The sequence below is a fragment of the Vidua macroura genome, chromosome 5 (genome assembly GCF_024509145.1).
Source record: "Vidua macroura isolate BioBank_ID:100142 chromosome 5, ASM2450914v1, whole genome shotgun sequence".
In the NCBI taxonomy this organism is placed as follows: domain Eukaryota; kingdom Metazoa; phylum Chordata; class Aves; order Passeriformes; family Viduidae; genus Vidua; species Vidua macroura.
Window position 1 is genome coordinate 39,384,661 of NC_071575.1, and position 23,083 is coordinate 39,407,743.

Genomic DNA, 23,083 nt, shown 5'->3' on the forward strand with positions numbered 1-23,083 from the left:
AGGGGGAACTGGATAAAAACCTGGAGGTGTGTTTCAGTACTTTTTGACTGGCATCCCATTTCATATTTAGCTACCAAGACGGAAATAGGGGGAAAAAATAACTGAAAATCTCATAAAAGCATCTTATGCTTCCAAGAAGCAGAAGAGAATGTATTTTTTTTCCAGTCAGTGATATAAAGGACTCTAAATTCAAATTTATAATTAAAATTCTTAAATCTGTCCTAAAGTTTCACATATTTGGATCAGATACACTGATCTTAACTCCAGTTGTTACCATAATATCAGGGGAGGTAGCAATGTTCCTTTACAGGCAGGACACCCAAAGATGACCCTGCAGCCAGAACAACTAACACCAAAACCTGGTGTATTTATTGCCAATTCCTAAGGTTCCTCTGCTTCCTAGTACCTTTCTGCAAAGTTAACAGAGCCTACAGGATGTACTAGGTTAATTTTGATTTAGTATATACTGAACTTTAAACAAGTAAACTAACTCAAAACTCCAATTACCCTTTACAAAATACATTTTAAGACAGCTCAAAAATTAAATAAACTTCCTCAATGCTTTGTCAAGCTGCGTGCATGCCATCTGCATATCCAAAATCGTGAATTCAGAATTACCAAAAGGAAGAGCTCAACAAAGTTCAAGTGCAATGTGTGACAGCAGCACAACTTCACTCAATACAAAGAAAACTGGAAACTACACTATACATTGCCTTTACGTAAGAGAAGCAAAAAAGTACATGTTTTCTTAGCTGAAACACACTCCTGGAAGTATGTAAATTTTAATTTTTTTATTTAAATGCATGGAAACTTTTAAAAAACCAATCTCAAGGACTTAAGTAAAGTGTTCATGTGATTGCTTCGTATTTAAATACATGTTGACTCTCAAAATGTTTGCTCAGGTTCTTACCAAAACAAATTGATTCTCATGCTCTTTCTATTGAGGCAACTCAGCTAAAACCGTTTTTTTTATTAAACAGGAAAAAGAAAGAGACAAATTTGTAGCTCATTTTATTTGTGTCTGAAAGTCATGACAGTACTGCCAAGGGTCTTTGTTGCTATTGGGTGCATTACAAGCAGCAAACCCAGCTGATGAGAGCTGGGATTTCACATGTAGAGATTTTTTTATATGTACTATGGGAGTGAAGATACTGAGTCCTCCCTACTAGATTTGGAAGGTTAAAATGCCACATAGTATGAAAAGTTAAAGTATACTGACAAAAGTAGGAACTCTAACATCCACTAGGATTTCACTCAGTATTCAAGACTGCAGAAATGGCCCATGTCTCCAAGTTCATGGTAAACAAAAGGCATTACATGAATTAATTAGAAATGACAATGATTCTCAAATGAAGTTCACCCCAGTCACAACTACAAAGGAAAAAAAAATCCTGGTGGTAGTAAACTTTCTTAAAACAATGAAGCAGTAGCACTTGTTGTTTGGCAGAACTAGGATCTCTTGAGACTGAAGTGAGTACGGTGGAAGTGTAAAAACATTCTTTTATCCATTCACAAATCTCTCCCTAAAGAACAACTCTTTGAAAACAGGAAGTCACTTTCTGCTTGATGACTCAAACCTCTGAAAAGAAACGGTTTTGGAGGTTATTTAAAACAAACAAACAAACAACCCCCCCCAAAATCCCAAACACGGAAGACACAGCAAAATTCACATTTATATGTTGTTTGAAGCCCAGATGTAGAAATACTGTGAACAAAATCAAGACTACAAAACAACGTTGCTTGTCTTTTAGTTCAAGACTCAGAATGTAAGTTTTCCACAAATATAAAGTACCATTCCAGATGCTTTATAAAATGGAAAACGTAGATGAAGTTTTAAAAATCTTCAAGTTGTTAATAAGCTTTTGAAAGAAAAGCATAACATGCTTGAGATTCAAAAACCTAATTTAATAACTCTGGTACTCTAATACTACCTTAGAGAACAACTTACAACTGCATTTTGTTATATACTTAATCAACTTTTTGTTTTTATCTTCCTCCCCACACACAGGCAAAATAAAAGCAATAAATTGAAATATAACCTAATGCTGTTGGGACAGCAGTATAAAATAGAAGAAAAAGCTTTTTGTCTACACTTGGCTGCATCATCAGATTACAATTGAAAAAGTGCTACATAGCTGTACCTAGACTATTTTTGACCATTCACCTCTAGTATAACTTTCTACTGCCGATATGTCTAAACTGAAGTCTGTCTAGAACTAGTACAGTATTGTGGCCAAACGTCTTCCCAACTAAGCTCTTTTCAAAACTGGCAAAGATTAGAAAACTTGGGGAAAAAATTAATGATGTTTAATTCATCCAGTTTGTTTACACCATTTTAAAAGCAGAAAAATTCTCATCTTTACTGTTGACCCATAAGAAAACAGCAATTTTACTTAAAACATTGTAATCCCAATTTCAAACTTCTGCCAGCTTTCATTTCTACCATCACAGAATCAGTACATCTTATGAAAGAACTGTAGTATCTAACTCCACAATACTTTTTTAGAATTTAAGTCTCTTTGGCAGGAGAGCAGTAGTAGTTTGAGCTTACACTTAACTCATTTGGACATCTGAAAACATCTTGCAGCATCTCAAAATAGTCTTTTAAGTTAGGCAAGTAACATTAATTTCACAAAATAATTTGAGAATGAAAAAGGGCATAGGACAAGGTAAGATATAAGAGAAATTTATATTGCAAGGAAAGAGTCCTAATATGATTAGTGCAATTCATATTTCTTGTATTTCAGTATTTCAGGACATAAATAATACTTTTTTCATAGTAGGCTTTCAATACTGACATCTATCAGTTTCAGATTAGAGAGGAAATAAAGTGGTGTGCACTGTAAGCATAAGCTAACTTTACAAGCAGTTACATGTGTATTTAACACCGAATTTGCAAAAATGCCTGCATTAGTTCTCAAAATGTGAGTTATGCATGTTTTCGTCCAAAGCTTTAAGAGAAGTGCTCAGTTTCTGGACAGGCAGTTCAAGTGTGAACATCTTAAGCATTCGTACATAACGGAATTGTCTTGAAGATATGTAAAAGTTTGTTCAAAAATCTCAGCAGACAGGATTCTTTTCTACAGTTGGTAACTGCTTACATAGTTCCAATTCCCATGTGGAACTGGGTGCTCACTTCCACAGTGGGAACAGCTTTTTACACCACAATTATTTAGACATGAAGAGAATTTGAATGTGTTTTTCTTTACACTTCATCATTTCATTAGTAACATTTTGTCAAGCATCTTCCCTTTAACAGCTGGGACACTGCTCCCTTGAAGCTTGCCTAAATTTTCAAGAATACTGGGGTTTAGATGTTACCTGGGTTACAGTGTGCTGCCTTTACACATCTGAGATAAGTTCTAAATAGGGGGCAGGGGGGAACATATTTCCCTCCTTTAGCACAATCTTTAGATGTTAACACCTAGAGATTCTGAAAATTTTACTTCCTTAATGGTTTGATACAACTGAATACCTCTAATGCTGAAGAACAGAACCACCAAGAACACTTCAGTACAGAGCTTTTCAGGGCAAAGCCTGATCTTCCCTGTCTGGACACCAAGGCCGGACCAAGGCCCCTTCTATGATGTTCTCAAAAGAATTTTCTCTTACTCCCACCCAATGTCATCTGTACAGCTGCCTGGAAAAGAACACATTAAAAAGACCAGTAAAAGGACAGCCAGGACATAAAAGTGTTACAAGCCCTGAATAAGAAGAGGTTGGAAATGAAGGGAAGAAAAATTCTGATTAGCTCACCAAAGAAGGTGGTACCTCATGAAAAACGAACTAGGGCATCTAGTGCTCCAGTCTCCTTTACTCTGGGGACCAAGCAGGATGGGGATTATCACATCTAAATATTTCTAATGATAAATGAAATGGAATTTCAGTCTTAAATCTGTCTCTGCACAGTAGAAGTATATTACCTACATTAAACAATGGTGATGACTGATGAAACTACCAGCAGGAAGGATCAGCTGGGCTTCTTAATTCACTTGGGCAACATAAACTATCTCAAAGCTTACCAGTATTAGCTAACCTAATCTGATTGAATTTGCAGGAATGAATTAGAACAAGCTCTCTGATAATTCTATGCCAGAGAAACAGGAGGTACCAAGGATTTGGGTATGACATCAATTTCCAGCAGCACAGCCAAGATTAGGAAATCATCTACAGTTCATGCATTCCACTTCTCAGTCCAACACAGGTATTTCAAATTGGCAAAATTCTACACTCCATACTGCAAGAATGCTCTTCTGCAGATTTCCTTAAAACCAAACAAATAAGGTTCAGTTCATGAAGGTATCATGCAGAAAAATTATTCTGTCTCCCAAGATAATTTTTTTTTTTCTGGACTAAGTAAATTTTAACAATTAATTCTCCCTGGAAATAAGGAAAATAACAGGCAACATATTTTCAAGTTTCCAAAACAACCACTGATAGTGTAACCTTTGAAGACAGGCATTTTTCTATTAGATGTTTCCTTTTGTTAGAGTTTGGCATATTCCAAGTCCAGAAATAAATGGAATTTCATTCAGTCAGAAATTCATTCACACTAACACATGGGATACTATTAGAAAAAATATCTATGGCATGTATTTGTCAGAAAACAAAGACATAGGGGCTCCTCTTCATCCTAAGATGTATGAGTCTGTACTGTGCAAGAGATTTAAAAATCAATATTTTCTAGCACTACTAAAACACAAAACATTCAAGTAGTATAACTGTAATGCAAGCCCTTGCATGGCAATCCAAATTTATTGAACTACTGATGCTAAGTCATACAAAATTGCACCACTTTAATTAAGGCTTTTAGTTTACATTTGGCCACCTCAAAGCAGTTGTAACATTAGGTTGGTCAATTTAAATACTGTGGCTCCCTGTTGGATATACACACAATCTTTACACCCAAACGTTAATGCATACAAAGCAACAAGGCATTGTTAAATAAATCAGCAAAAGTTAATTACTGCAACTTAGGCCCTGTGACCAATTACACATGATTAAAATTACTTCCCACATTCACATCCACAGTACTCTTCCACCATTTAACATCTCAACCAAAACGTTACACATGTAAAACAATCACTAACAGGCAAAAGTACTAAACCTGTATATTTGGTATTGCAAATACACTTATGCATGAGCAAGCAAGGGAATTCACAGTGAGAATCTACAGCTGCAGAAGCCCAAAAATGATTTACAAAAAATTGTTAAATCATTAAAAAATTGTTTTAAAATATACACTTCTTGTTGTAGACCCCCACTGTACACACAACTATAAACATTGTTCCCTATGTAAACAAGGAAAAGGAAACATACAATAAAAGGTTGAAAAGTCTGGACATTTCCTTCCCAACAGATATTAAAGGCCATGTCTTTAGTCAGACGTTATACTGAAAGGACTCTTAAAGACTAGGTCACTGTCTCCACAGGTTTTTCCTAAAATTAAAAAACTATATAGCCGTTGTGTTAATCAAAGCGCTTTTGTACAATACGATGATGATGATGATCCTGTATTTCTTTAAAAAAGTTACAATAAGCTACAAATACCGATGAAGCAAAGTTATCTGGAGTAGTCTATATAGGAGCTCTTTGGACTTTCTTTTATTATGCTAAAATAGTGGTGCTTTTAGGATTTACATTATTGTACTCTCCAATAGAAAGTGGGGATTGTTGAAGTATACAGTACACAGTTTTCATACATGTACAACATTGGTGGATGAACAATGTCTCTTATCAGTAATACTGGATGTAGGCTCTGGTTTTACCAGTTGCATACACAGAATATTTAGAAGTAAAAATCTCTCATGACACTGGAAAGTGATAGAATGTGCAAACTGATGTAGCTTTCATCCATTTCTTAAAGGGTACCACCACAGGAAAGTCCATTTAAGATGTTGGTAGGTTTAATAAAGTTGGAATGCTGGCACTGTTGAATTGGGCAACAGTTCTTCAGACCTGTAACAACAAAACAAGGGATTAGCAATAGTAACAATTCTTTGTCCTTGTTCTTTACTTAAAACAGCTACAGCAGGAACTAGCAAAATTCTTGACAAACAGAAAATGACCTTAACACTTCTCTAATCATACACTTCCTACTGTACATATACAAATAACAGACTATCTCAATTACTATCCTAACTGGATTAGGATGCATAGAGGAATCCAGGCTGCACTGTGGAAGTAATATTTGATTGATGGGACTAGTTTTGCTTACAGCATGACAGTTCCCATGGCTTTACAATCAAACACAATTGAAGGATCAAAGCTCTTGAATCAAAAGTCCCGTTAAGGAAATGGAGCAACCATTTCTGCCACCCTCAGCTAATGCTTTTGGAACCATCTTAGTTTTACTTTTAAGTGATCTAAGTTGTTCCAACTGAGGAGGTTTTAATATACCAAAAGAATTACATATGACACTACCTGGTTATTAATAAAAGCCTAGATTTCTGACAGTGAGATGTCCTACTAGGATCCTTCAGTACATCCAGTAGGTCTATTGGATGACAAAATAATGGATCACAGCACTGAAGTAACTGCACCACTGCATATTCAGTAACACAGAAGGAAAGGGAGGCAACAGCCAACTTTGATGATGTCAGGTCAATCAAGACAGACCTCTGCTCATACTAAGGCTTGGAGATGGAAAGAGGAAAACAACCTGCCCAGAAACCCCCCCAAAAATTTGCAGAAAAAAAATCCATGCCTCCTGATTAACTTCTGGAAAGGCTTGCTTAAAGAGCAGGCTGGAGCTTGCTTTATCCTTCAGCACCATTCTTTGTGCACATATTAAGTCATGTAGGAATTTAGCCAACTGCAAACAAGTAAGAAATTGATCTAGTAACCAGCAGCTTCAGGTGAAATATTTGGAGTGTTACAATGATCACTTCACCTTTCTCATCCAAACATAATAATTATAGTTTGGCCTCCAAAATATCCACAGAGTCTCAAGAAAGGAAGCTAAATTCCTATAACATCACACAAGCATATGCAGGAGTTCAAAGCAGAAAGAGACACCGGCATGCAAACAATATTGTACTGTGTGCATTCCAGATAACTGAGCTCTTGCAGTGGATTTTAATCAGGCTTAAAAGAGAAAACTGTGTTTCCAACAGCTTTGAAGTATCAGAGGAAACACTGTTAATTTGAGCTCTAACAAAACCTTAAAGCTTGAGAAGAAGCCCCCCAGACTAGTGTGAACAGTGTATCTTGCACATATTTGCAGTTCTGACTTTGAAATGTTAAAAGAAAGACCATTAAACATTTCTGTGATAATGTAAATCAATAATTTTCAATGCTGTTCTGCATCAACAGCTACCAGAGCTGTTTACGGTTTTGTAGTTGTTGTTTTGTTTGTTTTGAATAGCCATAAAGCACAGAAAAATTTAAAATGTTTACCTGGCTCAGAGCTACAGTACAGCTATGCATTAAAGTAGCTGACACGATGACTTTTTGCGTGCTTTTCCAGGCACCGGAGTTTTTCTGTTAATTTGTCGCACAAGGTCATAAAAGATCTGAAAAAACAGAAATCAGTTGATTATGGATATTAGGAGACTTCTCTTACAACCTTCAGCCTTGAATTTTCACACATAATGCACTCACATATTCAAGAATCCCTGCAGATACTTAGTTACCACAAAGCTATAAATTATATACTTAGTTAATAACTGGTTGGTTTTTGTTTTCTTGCTTAAGATAATGGTCTGCCAAGGGTTCTACAGTTTCAACGAAGCAAACTGGAAAAGGCATCTATAACCCACAGCTATTTAATCTCTGGGTCAAACTTACCTGAACACACATGAAAAATGCCACAGTGATCAACTACTCTACAGTATTACTTTGCAGTTTAGCAGTAAGGTCAAGAAACAGGTCACAGCTTTCTTCTAACTCAAATCACTCTTAAGATATTCTTTTAAAGAAAATTCTATTAAGTTTTAACTACACATTTTTCACAGTAATGCACATACACTCCATATTCAGTAATAGTCTCTTGTATTTGAATGAGATCATGCTTTTCCAGATACTTAAAAAATACTGAAGTCTAAAGAACTAATTCCACCTCTCTAGACCTACAGCATGACAGAAGCATAAAATTTCTCGAAAAGTAACTTATTTATGGGACTCTCACATAAACTGAGTCTCCTAGAATTCTAACTACAACTACAACTGTGATTTTTTTGAAAGGCTAATTTAAAACAAATCAACATACAATGTTTCAACAGCATCTGCTTCATTCATAATTGACATTGCCCCAATTACTTCTGCATCTCATAAACTAAGGAAGCCCTCATGCTAAAGCCATCCTGGTACCTTCCTAAGCACTGGCTGCAAAGCAGCAAATATTCCAACACAGGCTTATAGTATTTGCTGGAAGTTCTAGCTTATTGAAAGTATGACTTTTATACAGTTACAGTGATTAATTTGAATTTTTAAAAACACCAGTGGCTTCCAGAAATTCCCACCTAATGAAACACACATTACTTATTTTAAAAATCAGCTGTATTAAAACCACCATACTGTTTTGATTACTTGCAAGTCTAGCACAGAGGCCCTTTCAACTTGACTGATGCTGCCAATGTTTTCCAGATGACCTAATGAACTGCAGGATTCATCATAAAATTCAAGCTATTCCAGAAATGTAAATACTAACACAGCTTCTTTTTCTAATTTTTTTGTATCCCTTTCCGTATGCTGGATAAAAAGGCATGCATTATGGCAAATCCCCAAAATACATGCATTTGATTAATTGTCTAGCTCCTGTTAAATAAACAAGTAGATATATAGTAAAGAGGCTTTTGCATCCCTTTTACTTTACAGAGCAGCTAATTTTAACAAAACATTTAATAGTTTTTGTACTTACCATCTCAAATAGTGTTAACACCAAGTAACTTAAATCAAGTAGTTTTAGTGACTTAACTCTCTTAAAGGTCTTTAAAAAACAAAGTCTAGCTGTACAATCTCAACTGATAGAAATTGTAGCAACTAAGGAATGGAATAAGAGAGAAATATTTATCCTAAATTATTACAAAGATAATTTGAAAATTACACTAGTTACACTAAAATCAATATAATTTGAAAAAATCCCATGTCAAAGCCAAATATATCCTTTAACATAAAGGTCTCACAACAGCAGGGTACAGTTTTGTCCATTGTAGTGAATATTATTAATGATTTTGTTAGTTTTTCCTTGACAAACAGTAAACAGTTATCAGGACAGTGTCCCGACACCTCTCCCCACCACAGGTAAAATGCCTTACCTCATTAACATTTATCTTTGATTTTGCAGAAGACTCTAAGAATGCACAGTTATTCCATTGCCTTGCTAGGTTCTGACCTTGTTCCTTTCCCACAACTCTTTCATCTTCCAAGTCACACTTATTGCCAACCAGAATCATAGGCACCTAAAATACAATTCAATGCCAGCAAAGAAACAATTAAAATTTGCACAGTATAAATGCACACCTAAAAGCCATCTGATTCCTTAGAGGATCTTGATTTTCAGAATAATCAAGCTCTGGTATAACTGAAGCTTAAGTTTAACAGCTGTGTGATATTTCAGTCTTCAAATGAATGTGACTGCATTTTGGGAGGGCAGTAGTGGGGGTAGTTTGAGGATTCAGTACACTGCCAATTGAGCAAATTTCATGTTTTTTTAGAGAACTTAATGAAATTTCATTTTTAGATGTTTGAGGCATCAAGAACTCTACTGAAGAATTTACTAAATGATTCTTACAAATTCCAAAATCCTGGAAACAGTGTCCTGTCCTGGGTAGCATGATGAAGCATGCTAAAGCTCCTTTCACCATTCCTCTACTCTCAGCATATCACACTGTTCTTATTAGCAAGCTACAGTACACAGAGAACAGGAACATGCTACATTACCAGCATTCCCAACTATAAAAAATGCTGAATTGACATTTGTAGCAAGAAAACGTCATCATCTATTTCTTCCCCGTCTTCCTTTCTTTTACTAATTTAAGGACATAGCTAAGTCCTCACAGATTCAAGTGTAGAAAAAAGCTTTACAATATTTTGACCATTTAATTTCCCGCCACTAAGAAAGCAAGTCATGCCTAAGCTTTGGCATAAGGGCAACTTTTTGTGTGAATTCTGATGGAAACTGAAGTTGCAACTTGAAGCTTACTATCTTTTTCCTGATACTATGGAATGCCTTTCAGGACTGAGGGGTGCCTTCTAAAAAAATACAATTCTGAGGAAATACCTCCAAAATGATACTAGTAAGCATAAATATAACACACAAACTAAGATTTTAAATATCATCACGTTTATCTTGATTTTACTGTACAGAACTAATTTCATGCTAAACAAGGCTATAACTTGGTAGGTTGTGGATGGAAAAGGTCCACACAACTTAAATATTAACCTTCTGAGATACATTTGTGGTAATGGGTAATAAATTGCTTCAAGAAGAAATCTGCTGAACATAGGCAAGACCTGCAAGCGCTTATGGTCAAGGAAGTGCGAAGTGGTTTGTATTAAAAAAGTCTTAATGCACTTCCCTTAAACTGAAATGGTTAATATATTCTGTGTCTGCTGACAGCAGAAGCATATGCAGATACATGCAGTAAGGAATGCATCAAAGTTATCAAATTTTGCATAAACACAGATTAAATTATATGATCATCCTTAAAAACTGTTCATTGCTTATTTTTTTCTTCAGGAAGGTAGTTTTTCTGCCTGAAGGCTACAAGCTACAAGGTGTTTCTGTTAAAAACACACTTACTGCTGTTTTCATATTTGAAATACTTATTTGCTTTTATTAGGGGACAAAGCATTCACTTCCTCCAACTGCTGTAAGGTTCTTTTCATAATTGATAAAATATAATGTTTTAGCCTCACTTTATAGCTTTAATAATGCTAAGAGATGCATAATAGAAAATTGTGTGGAAATAGGATGACTGAACTTAATTACAAGCAGACAGACAAAATATAAAAGCCACATAACATGCAAGTACAACTTAAAGTTTTATGCTTTTAAAATACCATAAGCAGTAGGGATATTGAGCAGAAAACTTCACTCATAGTAATTAAGGCAACAATATTTGCTTTAGAATTGCTTGCTGCAATCTAATAAATAAAGTTATAACCAGTTTCAATTAAGGCGTTTTAAAGAAAGATTAAACAATTCTCCATATAACATATAAGTTACATTTCTCCAGTTTACCTGAAGAGTTGCATTTCTGTACTATGCATTTGCTGGTTCATACATCTTAATTTAAAACTTGGAGACCACCTGACCACAGTACACTGCAACATGCTAATGAAAACTTTAAGTATTAAAAGCTTTTAGATATCTTACGTCATCAGTGTCTTTGACTCGAAGAATCTGTTCTCTTAGATCCTGTAAATCATTAAATGTGGACTGAGCTGTGATAGAATATACTAATGCAAAACCTTGTCCATTTTTCATGTATAGATCTCTCATCGCTGTAAACTGTTCCTGTAATTACAAAAAAGATACAGATGTTGCATTCAATATGCATTTTACTTGCACAAACTGCTATAAACTTTAGGTCTAGTTTAAAGGAACTAGAGTAATTTCACTGGAGAGAAGTACAGTAGAAAGTACACGGTAATCTGTAGATTACAGAAGCTAAATTGCTCCTGAATCTCTCCTAACACACCAAAATTTTCTCCATATCCTGATAGTTCCGTAAAATGGATCATAAAGTGAATGCATCCCTTTTCACACCCAATGTTGTAGTTTAGGAAATTTCCTAATGTTAAATTCTACATTAATTTTCAAGGAGATGGACTAGAGGATGGAGACACTCAGTAGACTTGTCACATTTCCATGACCTCAGTGCCAACTATGATATTGCATACAAAGACTCGCTGGTGCACTCTTACCAGGACAATTGTAGAATGGCACATGCCTCTTTCGCATTGGTGATTTGGCTACCTCGTGCCTGAGCAATCACTCCCTGTCCCTTGCTGTATGTCAGATGGAAAGTGCAATTTATTGCTACAAAACAGCCACTCCATCTTACTGTATATTAACAGGGTATTAATCTAATAGGGAATTTAAGTAAGTTATTATTGTACCAGATTACTGCCACACTTCAGAGAACACATGTTAAACTCCAAGAATCTTGAGCTTAAACTCACTGGAATCAATAAAGGAAATTACTGGTTCCAGTAATTTTGGAACTAGTCAGAGAAAAACCTGACCAGTATGCAAAGGGTCAGCATAACCCTTGTGCTTTGAGCTCCTATAAGCTGACGGAAGCAATACTATTTTTATCCCAATGTCACAGTACATCTCACACACAAAAGAAAAAGGACATCAGAAGAAAGCATGTAGTCTCTACAGCAACAGAAATCAAATCTCAGTGGCCAGTGGGTCCTAATTTTTTTCTGGGCAACAAACTTAGAACAAGAGCACAATTTCTTTTTAAATGCTCTATTTCTTTCCCCTGTTATAGAATAAGAGCTCATGGGAAGCTTGCAATTAATTTTCTGCTGCAATACTCAAGGTTTTTTTTAAACACACTGTAAATCAGAATTAGGCAAAGTTGGTTTTTACGTACCGTTCCTGCAGTATCTAAGATTTCAAGCATACACTGTTGTGCATCTACTTCAACTTGCTGCCAAGAGAGAAAGATATGGTTATAATTCTTCCCCTTGCAACTCTCCCCTCCAAAGACATCAGAAATTATGTGATTTTTATAAGTAAATTCATAATGCATAAAGCAACATAATGGCTTAAGAAGATTGTATGGATAAACACTTTGAAAACAGCAGGAAGAAGCATTTCAAAGAGCCCCAGTGACATTTTCAAATGCAGTGTCAGCAGCCAACTACCACTTTGCAAAGTGATTAGGGATTTTTGATTATTTAAAAGGAGGCTGCTAAATTTGTAATGATGGTTATCAGCAACTAGCACAACTAATTTCCACTTGTTTCAGGGATCATCACAGAATGAAAGAAAAGTACAAGTGAAAGCCAGAAAACTGGACTGGCATACTAAGGCTCATTTAATAGTAATTTACATCTACAAGAGATTAAGTTGTACACAGCAAACAATTAAACAGCCACCACTAAAAGTGGTGTCCCCAAAACAAGCCTTTAGAACCCTAATTAGAAAACTGACCCAGCTTAGAAAAGTTTGCAAAGAATGGAAGGTTTAAGAAGACAGAACAATTTCTGTATTCATTCCAGAGTTCCTCTATCTACTGGACATACCTCAAAGAAATGGCCCTGAGGGCAGCAAAAGACATGGCAGTGCCCTCAACCTGTTTCAAGCAGACTACCCACATTTTAATTTTTTTTTTTTCTTTCAAGCTATTGGTAAACTTCCCTTGTGTCCATTTGCATGTAAAATTCCTAGTTAATAGATTACCTCTTCTCCATTTATGCACTGTCACTAGTTTAATTTGCAGCTGTTCTTCTGTAACTAGATTTGAGCTGGGGACAGGGAAGAGGAATATTTCCCCTCCTCTCACACCTCCCCCCTGTCTTCTATGGATTGTGATTCCTTAAAAATAATCACTATTTTAACAGGTATTGTTGCTGAAGTTATTCAGCTAATTAGGCAGCATTTATTCTCTTTATGAAGAAATACTTGGGGAGTAAACCAAGGCATAAAGTTTCAAGACTTCAAGCTCAATTATTAAGATGAACAAGTCACATCCTCTCAACTTTAAATATTACAAAATTACGTTTAACATAAATAGCATAGAATTTCAACTGCCAAACCAATACATTTTGAAGGCAAGAAGCAAGTTAGAATTGTAATTAACAGTGAGAAGGTGAAAATGACTACATAAAGTGTTGTCCAGCCTTCAGCAAGACTTCAACAATCTGGCTAATTTGAAAAGAAGGATACCCAGAGTTATTACTAGTTATTTCAGGAACAAACCTGAAAGGAGTATTATAAATCTTTATTAGCAGCAACAACAAAAAAATGTAGTTAGCAAATGGCAAAATTTCTTAAGACAGCATTACTTTTTTAGGCTCCATGGAAACAGTCTTTGGAAAAATTCACCCAGCAAACATCATGATTCTGCTATGACCTAAAGAATGTAAATATATAATAAAGGAAACACTTTACTTTAGAGCAGCCTGTGAATGTTTTTTGGAGTCATTTACTGAGCCTGATCCAGCAATGTCCTGCATTAAACACTGAGATATGGTCAAAAATTCCTGCTTCTCTAATACAGAAAAAGTGTCAACATAGAATTTGGTTCTGCTATTGTGTCTTTAATAAGAGTTCTAGCTTTGGCTGGAAGGCCCCATACTTAAGACAGACTTGGGTTTTTCCAACATACAGTTTATATAAGGTCAAATTTAAAAAGGATTAAATTGTTATTTTGTTCTCACTAATTCCTCTTCTGTTCAGAAAAATATTCTGGTGACTGTAGGCTGCAACAGTTCTTAATGCACCACCTTTGTTCCAATACAAATGTAGCTCAGTGCTAAAGAGGAGGTCTTGCAGTTTGCCCATTCTCAGCTAGGATTTGTGCATCTTGCCTGCCTTGTATAGACACCATTATTTTTGTGGCCAAATGATGAACAACATCAGAGTATTAATGCATATGAAAAGTAATTCAGCTAAGAAAGACAGGTAGATTAAGAAACTGATACAGCCAAAAACTTATCTCTTGCACCAAACGGCTAATGGTAGCAGTTTGGATATAAATTATCTTAGTCTGGAACCTTAATTGTGGTCTCAGGTGAAACTGAAGAGTAAGCAATATGGAGATGCAAGATGATGCAAGCAGAATCAGACCTTTCAGCCTGTCATGCTGAAGACAGGAAGAGAGAAACTAACAGGCCACTTGCTGTAAATGCTTGTTCATTTCTGACAGGTTTGTGTTAACTCATTAATAAAACAACAACCAAAATAATGGAAGCATATCTAGCTATCATTTAAATTGTTATGAGCACAATACAATAGATGCCTCCAGTGCTTTAAGGATATGAAGTTGTTTTTAGCTACTTTTCTAGTATCAAAGCAGCATAGTACCCCCAAGTCCACATCTACCTGCAAATACTAACACACAAACTAATAATAAATATAAAATTGAAAAGTGGCAATTAAAAAAATTTTTCTTTTGCAATCCATGTTTTCAACTCTGACAATGAAATAACCATTTATTACTGACTAGCCAGCAAGATATCATGCTTAAATGTTAAAAAGTTAAGTCTTGAATTATTTCTTTTAAGCAAACTTTAGGAGAACATTTATATTTCAAACTTGTTATCTGGTTTAATATGGCATTATGAGGCATACCCATTTTCAAGCAGTGACTCAAATATTTGACAATATGTATTACAGCTTTACGTGCCTAACACTAGACACATCTTTTGTATATACCTTTCTGTAGGAGTCCTCTATCGTAGGATCGTATTTTTCAACAAATATTCCTTGAACAAACTGTACAGTCTGCAACACAAAAGTTCTTGTAAGATTCTCTTGCATAGCGACATTTTGTAAACATTGTACACAAATCACTGTTCTAGGTATATACTCTGTTATTCATAACATTTTTAACATTTTTATAACAAACAGTTGTCATAACTATCATTTTAAGAAACAACAGAAAGTTAGTATGCCTACTTAACTGTTAGATGAAGCAATGCTACACTTTCCTTTATCCACTGGCACATGGAGGGCAAGAATTAAAGCACGCATCGATTTAAGGTATGCCTAACTCTTAGAATCAGTATTAGTTTCTAGTTGATCAGGATACAATACAGCTGCACAGCTTTTACATTTGTATTTAGAACTACTTCATCTTCAGCTGCTTATCTGCCAGCACAGGAATTAGTCAAAAGACAACTGCCAGCTTTTACTAGTCTTAACTACACTCAATAGGCTGTTCCTGTATACATAGCATGAAGGACATTTTCAGCACAAGTCAAATGGAACTTAAGACTCAATGGCCAAGTCAGAGCAGGCACATTCAAATCCAGAAATGCTGCAGTGAAATAAAGAATTCGGAGGTGAATGAAAACATTATTTCACAATCTAACATAATTTGTCATTAAGTTTTTCTTTATGAACTGCTGCGTAAGAGAATGTTTCTGACTCAAGGGAGTAGGTAAGCTCTGGAGCTTACTTTATGGTAAGGTGCACAATTAAACAGAAAGATGCAAAGTTCTTAGGTGGGTTGAGAACATCATATTTTACGAACTTTTAAAATTCTAGTCTAGATCAGACTAAAACATTCTGTAATTGTTTAACTGTAAATAAAAGAGCTCATGCATTTTAATCATCTACCTGCCACAGCTATATACCCACTCTTACAGAAAGGATGCAGAAAACACATTAAGTTTCCCACCAACATTCAAATCTATATTTCTATCTGCATAAAAATATTAGTGCTAAAGACACTACTATCAAACACTAAGCAAACAGCACCCTGAAGACCTTTCCAGGGACAGGACTTAGTGGGGCAAGCTAGTTGATATCCTTTGAGAGATTCACAAAGGAGCTTGATTTCCCATAGACTGATAGCTGGTTTATCTGTCGAAGCCAGACACCCCATAATTCTGTAACTCTGCACCTCACTGCACGAGACTGATCAAGCACCATCAACCAAACCTGTACAAAACCAGCAGCATTTGAGAATGCACCAATGAATGCAGATGTAGCCAGTAAAGGCTCTACCTACTAGCCATGATGCCTCACTGGGCATTACTAACACTTATATTTATTTGTGCACACTTACATAAAGAAATATACTTCAGCAGAGAGTGTATTAGAGAAAAAAATACAGTAAGCCTAAAAAAAATACTTGAACTGCCTCATACTTACCAGAGCAGACTTTCCAACACCTCCAGAACCAAGAACCACTAGCTTGTATTCACGCATGATGCAAGAGGTAAATCACCCTCAATACCTAAAACACATAAAACACCAGTCTGATTAAAATTTGACCTATATGCAGGAAGTACAATAATGACACCACAATCCAGTTAACTAAGCATGGTTTGATAAAAATTCCTTAGTCAACTTCTTTAATACAGCAGATATTTTCTATCAACTCTTAATGCAGCTACAATAAAATGCTGCAAATCATCAGATAGAGTATTTCCTCTACCTCATTACTGGTTCTCCCACAAATATCAAATAAACCCTACAATACTAAAGTTAACAGTTACTATTCATAAGAAATAATTATTGAAGAGGAGATAGCATGAATTTTATCATTCTGAAACACTTAAGCACTAAACAAAGAAGCACAGAGCCTTTTACAAGAAAATTAAACAACAAACAAACACTTCTTAAAAAGAACAGCAGGATCTCAGAAATAATTTTCCAAAAAAAATCCCTTCCCTGGTCTGAAAAGTGCTTAATGTTCCACTAGATCTATTATGACTTACTTAATAAGTAAGTGGAAGCAACTAAAATAGTATTTTGAGACTATAACTCTTCTACAAGCTAGATTTGCTTCACTAGCTGATGTGGTTACCAACAGCGAACTATAGGATCTGCTTGCTCATCTTTGTTGGAAACTGACCCATCAAACCAAAACAAGGCCACAGATTTTGGGACATGTCTTTGGGTCATACCGCTCAAAAACCCACACCACCTCTTGCAGTCCGGCTGACAACTGAGCTAGCAGGACTGTTACTGCTTTCCCAAGGAAGGTCTCAGTTCCTTTCCTGCAGGACTCTAGCATTTATGAGATTGAGTTACCCGTTTTCTCCCCTCTCCACCCCTAAAGAAAGATGAAACCCTCCCCAACTAATGAATAATCTACAGGCCAGGGAAAAGGGCAAGTGCAAGGATCCAACTCAGGTGCCTGTAAAAGGTAAGCAAGGAGGAAAGTAAGGTAAGGAACACCCTTCTCATCAGCAGTAATTTGACAGCATCTCTGAAATACCATCAACCAGGTGTTGAGCACAAAATTCCAAGATGATTTATACAGAAATTAAGCCACCATGGTAGAGTCCTGCCTTTACCATCACTGATTAATTCTACCGATTGTCAGAAGACAGAGAAATCAAGAGACCGGGTCCTATATCTTCTTGCAAATGCATAATTTTTCAATTGTCTAAACTGTCTCTCACAAAAGGAACACAAGAAGAGAGCCTTAAGGAAATAATTGACCTGCAGTCCAGCAAAAGAGATGGCTCCTCAGGCTTCCATTACCAATACATTTTGAGACTCTTCAGTGATTTTCACACCTAATAGGACATCCTTTCACTCCTGATTTAAGCTCTTTCTCTTCCTAAAGAATTTTTTGCAAACACACACCATGAGAACCATTCACACCACAAGTTTCATCTATTTTGCACCACTGTAAATGCTGTTAGATCCACAAATCTGTAAATTGTCCAGTCTTTCCATAAACAGGATTGTTTCCAACTGTCCTTAAAAGCACCTCTCAAACTCATGACAAGTTAAGCCTATAACTACATTATTGTCATTTATTTAAAATAAACATTCAGTTATCCTTTTATTTTTATAAGGGTATCACTAGAATGATGAAAACATAGTGGGTCTAGTGGGAATCCCAGTACAGTAATCTGGGTGAACTGCAGCAATTTTATTGTCTTTAAAAGAAAAGTTTAAGCTGAATTTTTCAGTCCTCAGACTGAAGTTAGCAACTAAATATGAAGATATCAATAATGAAGGCTGACAGTAGTTTAAAAGTAACAGAACTTCAGCAGCAGGTACCACATATCTGTTTTAGAGTCATTTCTGAATTTTCTTACTCAATGATCTACAAGTCCAAATCCTGAAGTAAACTAACTTGGTTTTAGTGAGAGACTGCCAATTTTATTTCTGGCTCTGAAACAGCAATTCAGGAATTTAATGCAAGCTGAAGCATCTTTCAGCATCCAGATTTGAAAGTTCAACCCTAAATATCCAATCACCATAACATTCCGGAGCTGATTTTCCTACTTTAAGTGGTGGCACACAAAGCATTCATATTACATATGTGTATATATATATACATATAATACATATGTATTACAGCTTGGTTAGGCAATCTTCTTAATGAACACCTAAGTAAAAAGGTTTTAAGATCTTTGAGGACAAAGCCATACTGCAGTAGAGGTTAAACATTTCTCTGACCTTCCCTCCAAACTCGGGCAATGGAGAATACAAGTACTAACTTCTTTCACCATGACAATTTTTTGTCATTTGTACAGTTACTCTTAAACTCACCAAGAGCACACAGTAATGTTTAATATATGCACACACCCATATAGCATAGAGGTAGCCTGGCATCCCTGTACTGATGTTATCATCTGGCCATTACACCTTGGAACGGAACGCAAACTAATGTATCCTCTAAAACAGTTTAAGAAAGCTAACCTGGACATCCCTAACACGGCAGGCAGCAGAAGCACCTGCTTCCTGTTTATAGTCTGCTGCCACTTACACCTACCACTCCACTGCCTTTGAGCAACAGTACTGATGTCACTTCACCTTTCTCTTACTGTTCTCTAACAGAAAAGAAAACCTCAAATCCTAGTTAAAAGAGCTTTCTTAAGAAAATTTTCCTGCTTGCAGGTCTTTGCCTCCTCTTTCAAGAAACCACTGGATCATGTAGAACACTGCAGTCTGCCACCCTATTTGACATTGTTAAAGCCTAGCACACACTTTTTCATTGACCAGTATGCCTGAAGACTGCAAGCGTGCCCCATACTCAGCTTCGGCTCTGATCCTTCCTGAACTTGACTTTCCAGCGATTTCCAGCTAATCTGATCTGGGTTTGCTCTTGATCAAACCTATTTTTCCAAATCAGATCTTGTAAAAACTGCTGGCATCCTAAATCTCAATCATGCTCATACTTTATTTTTCAGCTGATGCAATGCTTGACTCTTGAAAGAATAATGTATCCAGATTCATCTAGTGCCAACAGGATTTCCTTTTGACTCATTAATGACAAATAAGTGAGGGAAAAAGCAGAAGACAAAGTCTAAAAGAAGAGGTTTAAGCCATAAAACACCGTGTCTGGCTGGCATTTGTAGAATAAGTTAGGGTCAAGTTCAACAACAGTATCTATCTGTAGTCCCCAGATCACTTTGGGGGTACAAAATGAGTATACTTGAACAGGCACAACAGAAATAAGATACTAAGATATGGGAGCAACAGATAAGCAAGACGTCCCCAGACTTATTGGATGCTTGAGACATATCTACCTAACCACCCAACAATTAGGTATAATTAAGTTTCAACTTATTCCTAGCAAATATAACAAGTAACTTGTTTGAATCACCCTCTTCATTTAATGGAGTTATTTTAAGGGAGAAATTTTTCTTTAAAGGCTGTCTACCTACAAGGTGATTAATCTGCAAGAAAGGAGAGCAATGCCAACTTTCTTGTGCTTTTTCATTTTTCCATTCCCCTATCTTTAGACAGGAAAATACTGTCAACTATAGCCTCTGTGCAGACGCTGAAGTGCAAGAAGATAGGAAGCTTGTAAAAAAAAAAAAAAAAGACCTCTTTCATTTAGTTGGAGCAGGAACTGCCTTTTAACAGCTGAGTTGAATATTTATATGCAGAGATATATCTGACATAACTGAACTGTGGAGATGCCTAATGTAAGATTTAGCTAGAAAAAATGAGGGAAGCTACTCTTTAAAAAACAGCACTATCACAAACTTGATTCTAATGCTGTCTTAAGTATACAATCTCTCAAACATACAGAGCTCAATTCTAGACTGCCTCCATTAACTGCCAGTGACGCCCCAGGAACTGCCTTCCATACTTCCCGAGATGCAACTGTCCATAAAATTACTGCATCTGTGCCTCTATCACTAGTCTGTTCATATTACCTTTTGTACTTAGTGCATTATTGCAGTGTATTAAGCTAACTGCTTCATTCTACTTCTTCATAGCATACTTAAAATTAAAGCACTTGGTAAACTAGAAGAGCACATGCACACACTTGATATGCACATGGACACTTTTCCCAATAAAGATTCTCTCTGAAGGATGAGCAGAACATCTTTGAATTAGCCTATTAGAACAGAAGAAAGAAAGATTAACCAGGACAAGTCACTAAAAATGCAGCATTTCAGAAGTTTTACATTTGACAAGGACTGTGAACACGGAACTTGCTTTCTGCTTCTGTCCTTCTCAGGTAAACCATGAAAAGTGCCTCCTGGACATTTTCGTCAATAGTTTCTTGAAGCATGTCTCCATGCAAAGCAAAATGCAAAGATGATGCTAAGAAAGTTGAGGAATAAATAACCTTACTATAGAGGTGAATGGAAAAAACCTGCACACTTACTGCTTGTAAAGCTTTTTAGTAAAGCAACGATGCAATGAAGAATTCAAGGAAATTCATATACCATTGATAAATTGGGCTTGATGTCATAACTGTGAAAGCGAGGTAGGTGTTTTTTTTATTTAGCTTTCTTTAAATTCCTTCAGTTTCAAATTTTGGGTTCTGATTGAACTTTGTTAGCTAAGGGATGGGAAAGCTAATAATCCTATTCTTTCCAGTGATATTAAGCCATATGAAGCTGTAAGTGGAGCTCAGCCCCAGGCTGAAGACATGAACTAAGTACAGTCACTTACTTGAAGATATCCCTGAGACTTGCTTATAAGAACTAGTTGTTCAGGTGTGGAATTAAATAAACTGGCCCTCCCAAAAGCCTTATAATTTTCAGAAGGAATCATGATTATTTAGCACTTCATAGACACCACAATTCTTGTACAGACCCTGACATTTTGGTTGCACTGTATTCACTAAAATTTTCCTAATACTTTTTCCTCAGAGCATTTAGCTCTGTGGAAAAGAGACTTCGTTAGAACCACCTTGAGAACAGCTCTCCTAAATCAATCCCAAATATTTGCATGAGAAAAAAAGAGTCAAACACTAGATTGACAGATGAAACAAATTAATTGATTGGTTTACCTGCTTACAATTAGAAGTGGTGGGGAAAAAAGCCAAGGGAAAAAACCCCAATCTTTTTCTCAGAAAGGGGATACCAGCCCTGTGACGAAACAAGATAACAATGGTCAGACATTTGGAAAAATAGCACTAGTCACGGGACCAGCCAAGCTCAGAGGATTATGTCTTTTCAGAGACGTTTCCCATTTCTGATACTGGAGTAGTCTCAGATGGCCAAACCATCCCAGATTCCACTGTTTTTAATGTCCTGGTTTAGAACCTTCTCTTCAGGTAAACAGCTAATTAAGACATGATGTGTGCTGTTCTTAGTATTCCCCAAACACTGACATGTGAGATGTCCTAAATTCTTATCTTTCAACTCTGAGGAGGGTTCCCCCCTCTGGAATAATTTCAGTGCATATACACAACTTTGACAATATAGCCCAAAGTGGAAGCCTGTTCATTTTCACCAACTTTTAGAGGCTTTAGAAATTCAAGCAATTCAGGTAAACCTTACTCAAGGGTAAGTATACCACTTATAAAAGAGATATTAAAAAACTCCATAGCTGACTTTGACACATTTATAAAAAATCATAAAAAACATTATTCAGAAATCAATTCTGAAAAGCTGATCAGGGTCTAATAAACACTTTCATATTCAAGATTCCTGTAAGTACAGCTATCAACTGTTCAGTGAACAAAGCTAGAGGCAATTTTTATTTCTAGTTTTTACCTGCTTTTGATAGTTTCTGGTCTTGACAATGTATTTCGTCAGTTGAACAGCTAGTTCTTCTGGGCACTAATACTGTAATTTTTCTTGGACAAAAATAGCTCTTCAATTATGTTCAAATATTTTAACTGATATCATACAATCTTCAGAGGATTTTCAAAAAGCTGTCTGGGTGGTTAAGCTTATTCAGTGATAAGAAATCATACTGAACACCTGAGGAACAGCTAGAGACCTGCGAACAAGCTACTGCAGCACAAACATGACACCAAGGTTTAACATGCTCCTTGAACAGCCCACAGGGACACTTACACAGAGAAAGCTTAACCACGTTTTCCTCCTTCCACTGAAGGGAGCTACCTTGATTAATACTGCACACAGGGACCATTTCTGCAAAAGCAGCTAGCAGCATTTGACCTTGTGAGACTAGTTCCACTGTCTATAATTAGTATAGCTGAATAAAATTCAATTTTTTTTTTCTTAAGTCAAAGTTAACTCCCAGCTAGATCTTAAATTTGAACATAAATGT

The 23,083-nt window shown here is 36.1% G+C and overlaps 1 protein-coding gene across 4 annotated transcripts in view; it reads right to left on the minus strand.

Moving 5' to 3' along the window:
- Nucleotides 1–4,722: 4,722 nt before the first annotated feature.
- Nucleotides 4,723–23,083, minus strand: part of RAP1B (RAP1B, member of RAS oncogene family) — a 31,186-nt gene continuing 12,825 nt past the window's right edge. For 3 of the 4 annotated variants that reach the window (XM_053977506.1, XM_053977507.1, XM_053977509.1), the window contains 7 exons: nucleotides 16,784–16,868; nucleotides 15,341–15,409; nucleotides 12,552–12,608; nucleotides 11,321–11,461; nucleotides 9,258–9,401; nucleotides 7,399–7,514; nucleotides 4,723–5,958 (listed from right to left, as the gene is read on the minus strand). In XM_053977506.1, the coding sequence (XP_053833481.1) occupies nucleotides 7,428–7,514; nucleotides 9,258–9,401; nucleotides 11,321–11,461; nucleotides 12,552–12,608; nucleotides 15,341–15,409; nucleotides 16,784–16,840 (555 nt within the window). In that variant the 5' untranslated portion in view covers nucleotides 16,841–16,868 and the 3' untranslated portion in view covers nucleotides 4,723–5,958; nucleotides 7,399–7,427. Of the gene's footprint in view, nucleotides 5,959–7,398; nucleotides 7,515–9,257; nucleotides 9,402–11,320; nucleotides 11,462–12,551; nucleotides 12,609–15,340; nucleotides 15,410–16,783; nucleotides 16,869–21,851; nucleotides 21,931–23,083 lie in introns of all 4 variants that reach the window. The other variant, XM_053977508.1, reaches the window with a different exon arrangement.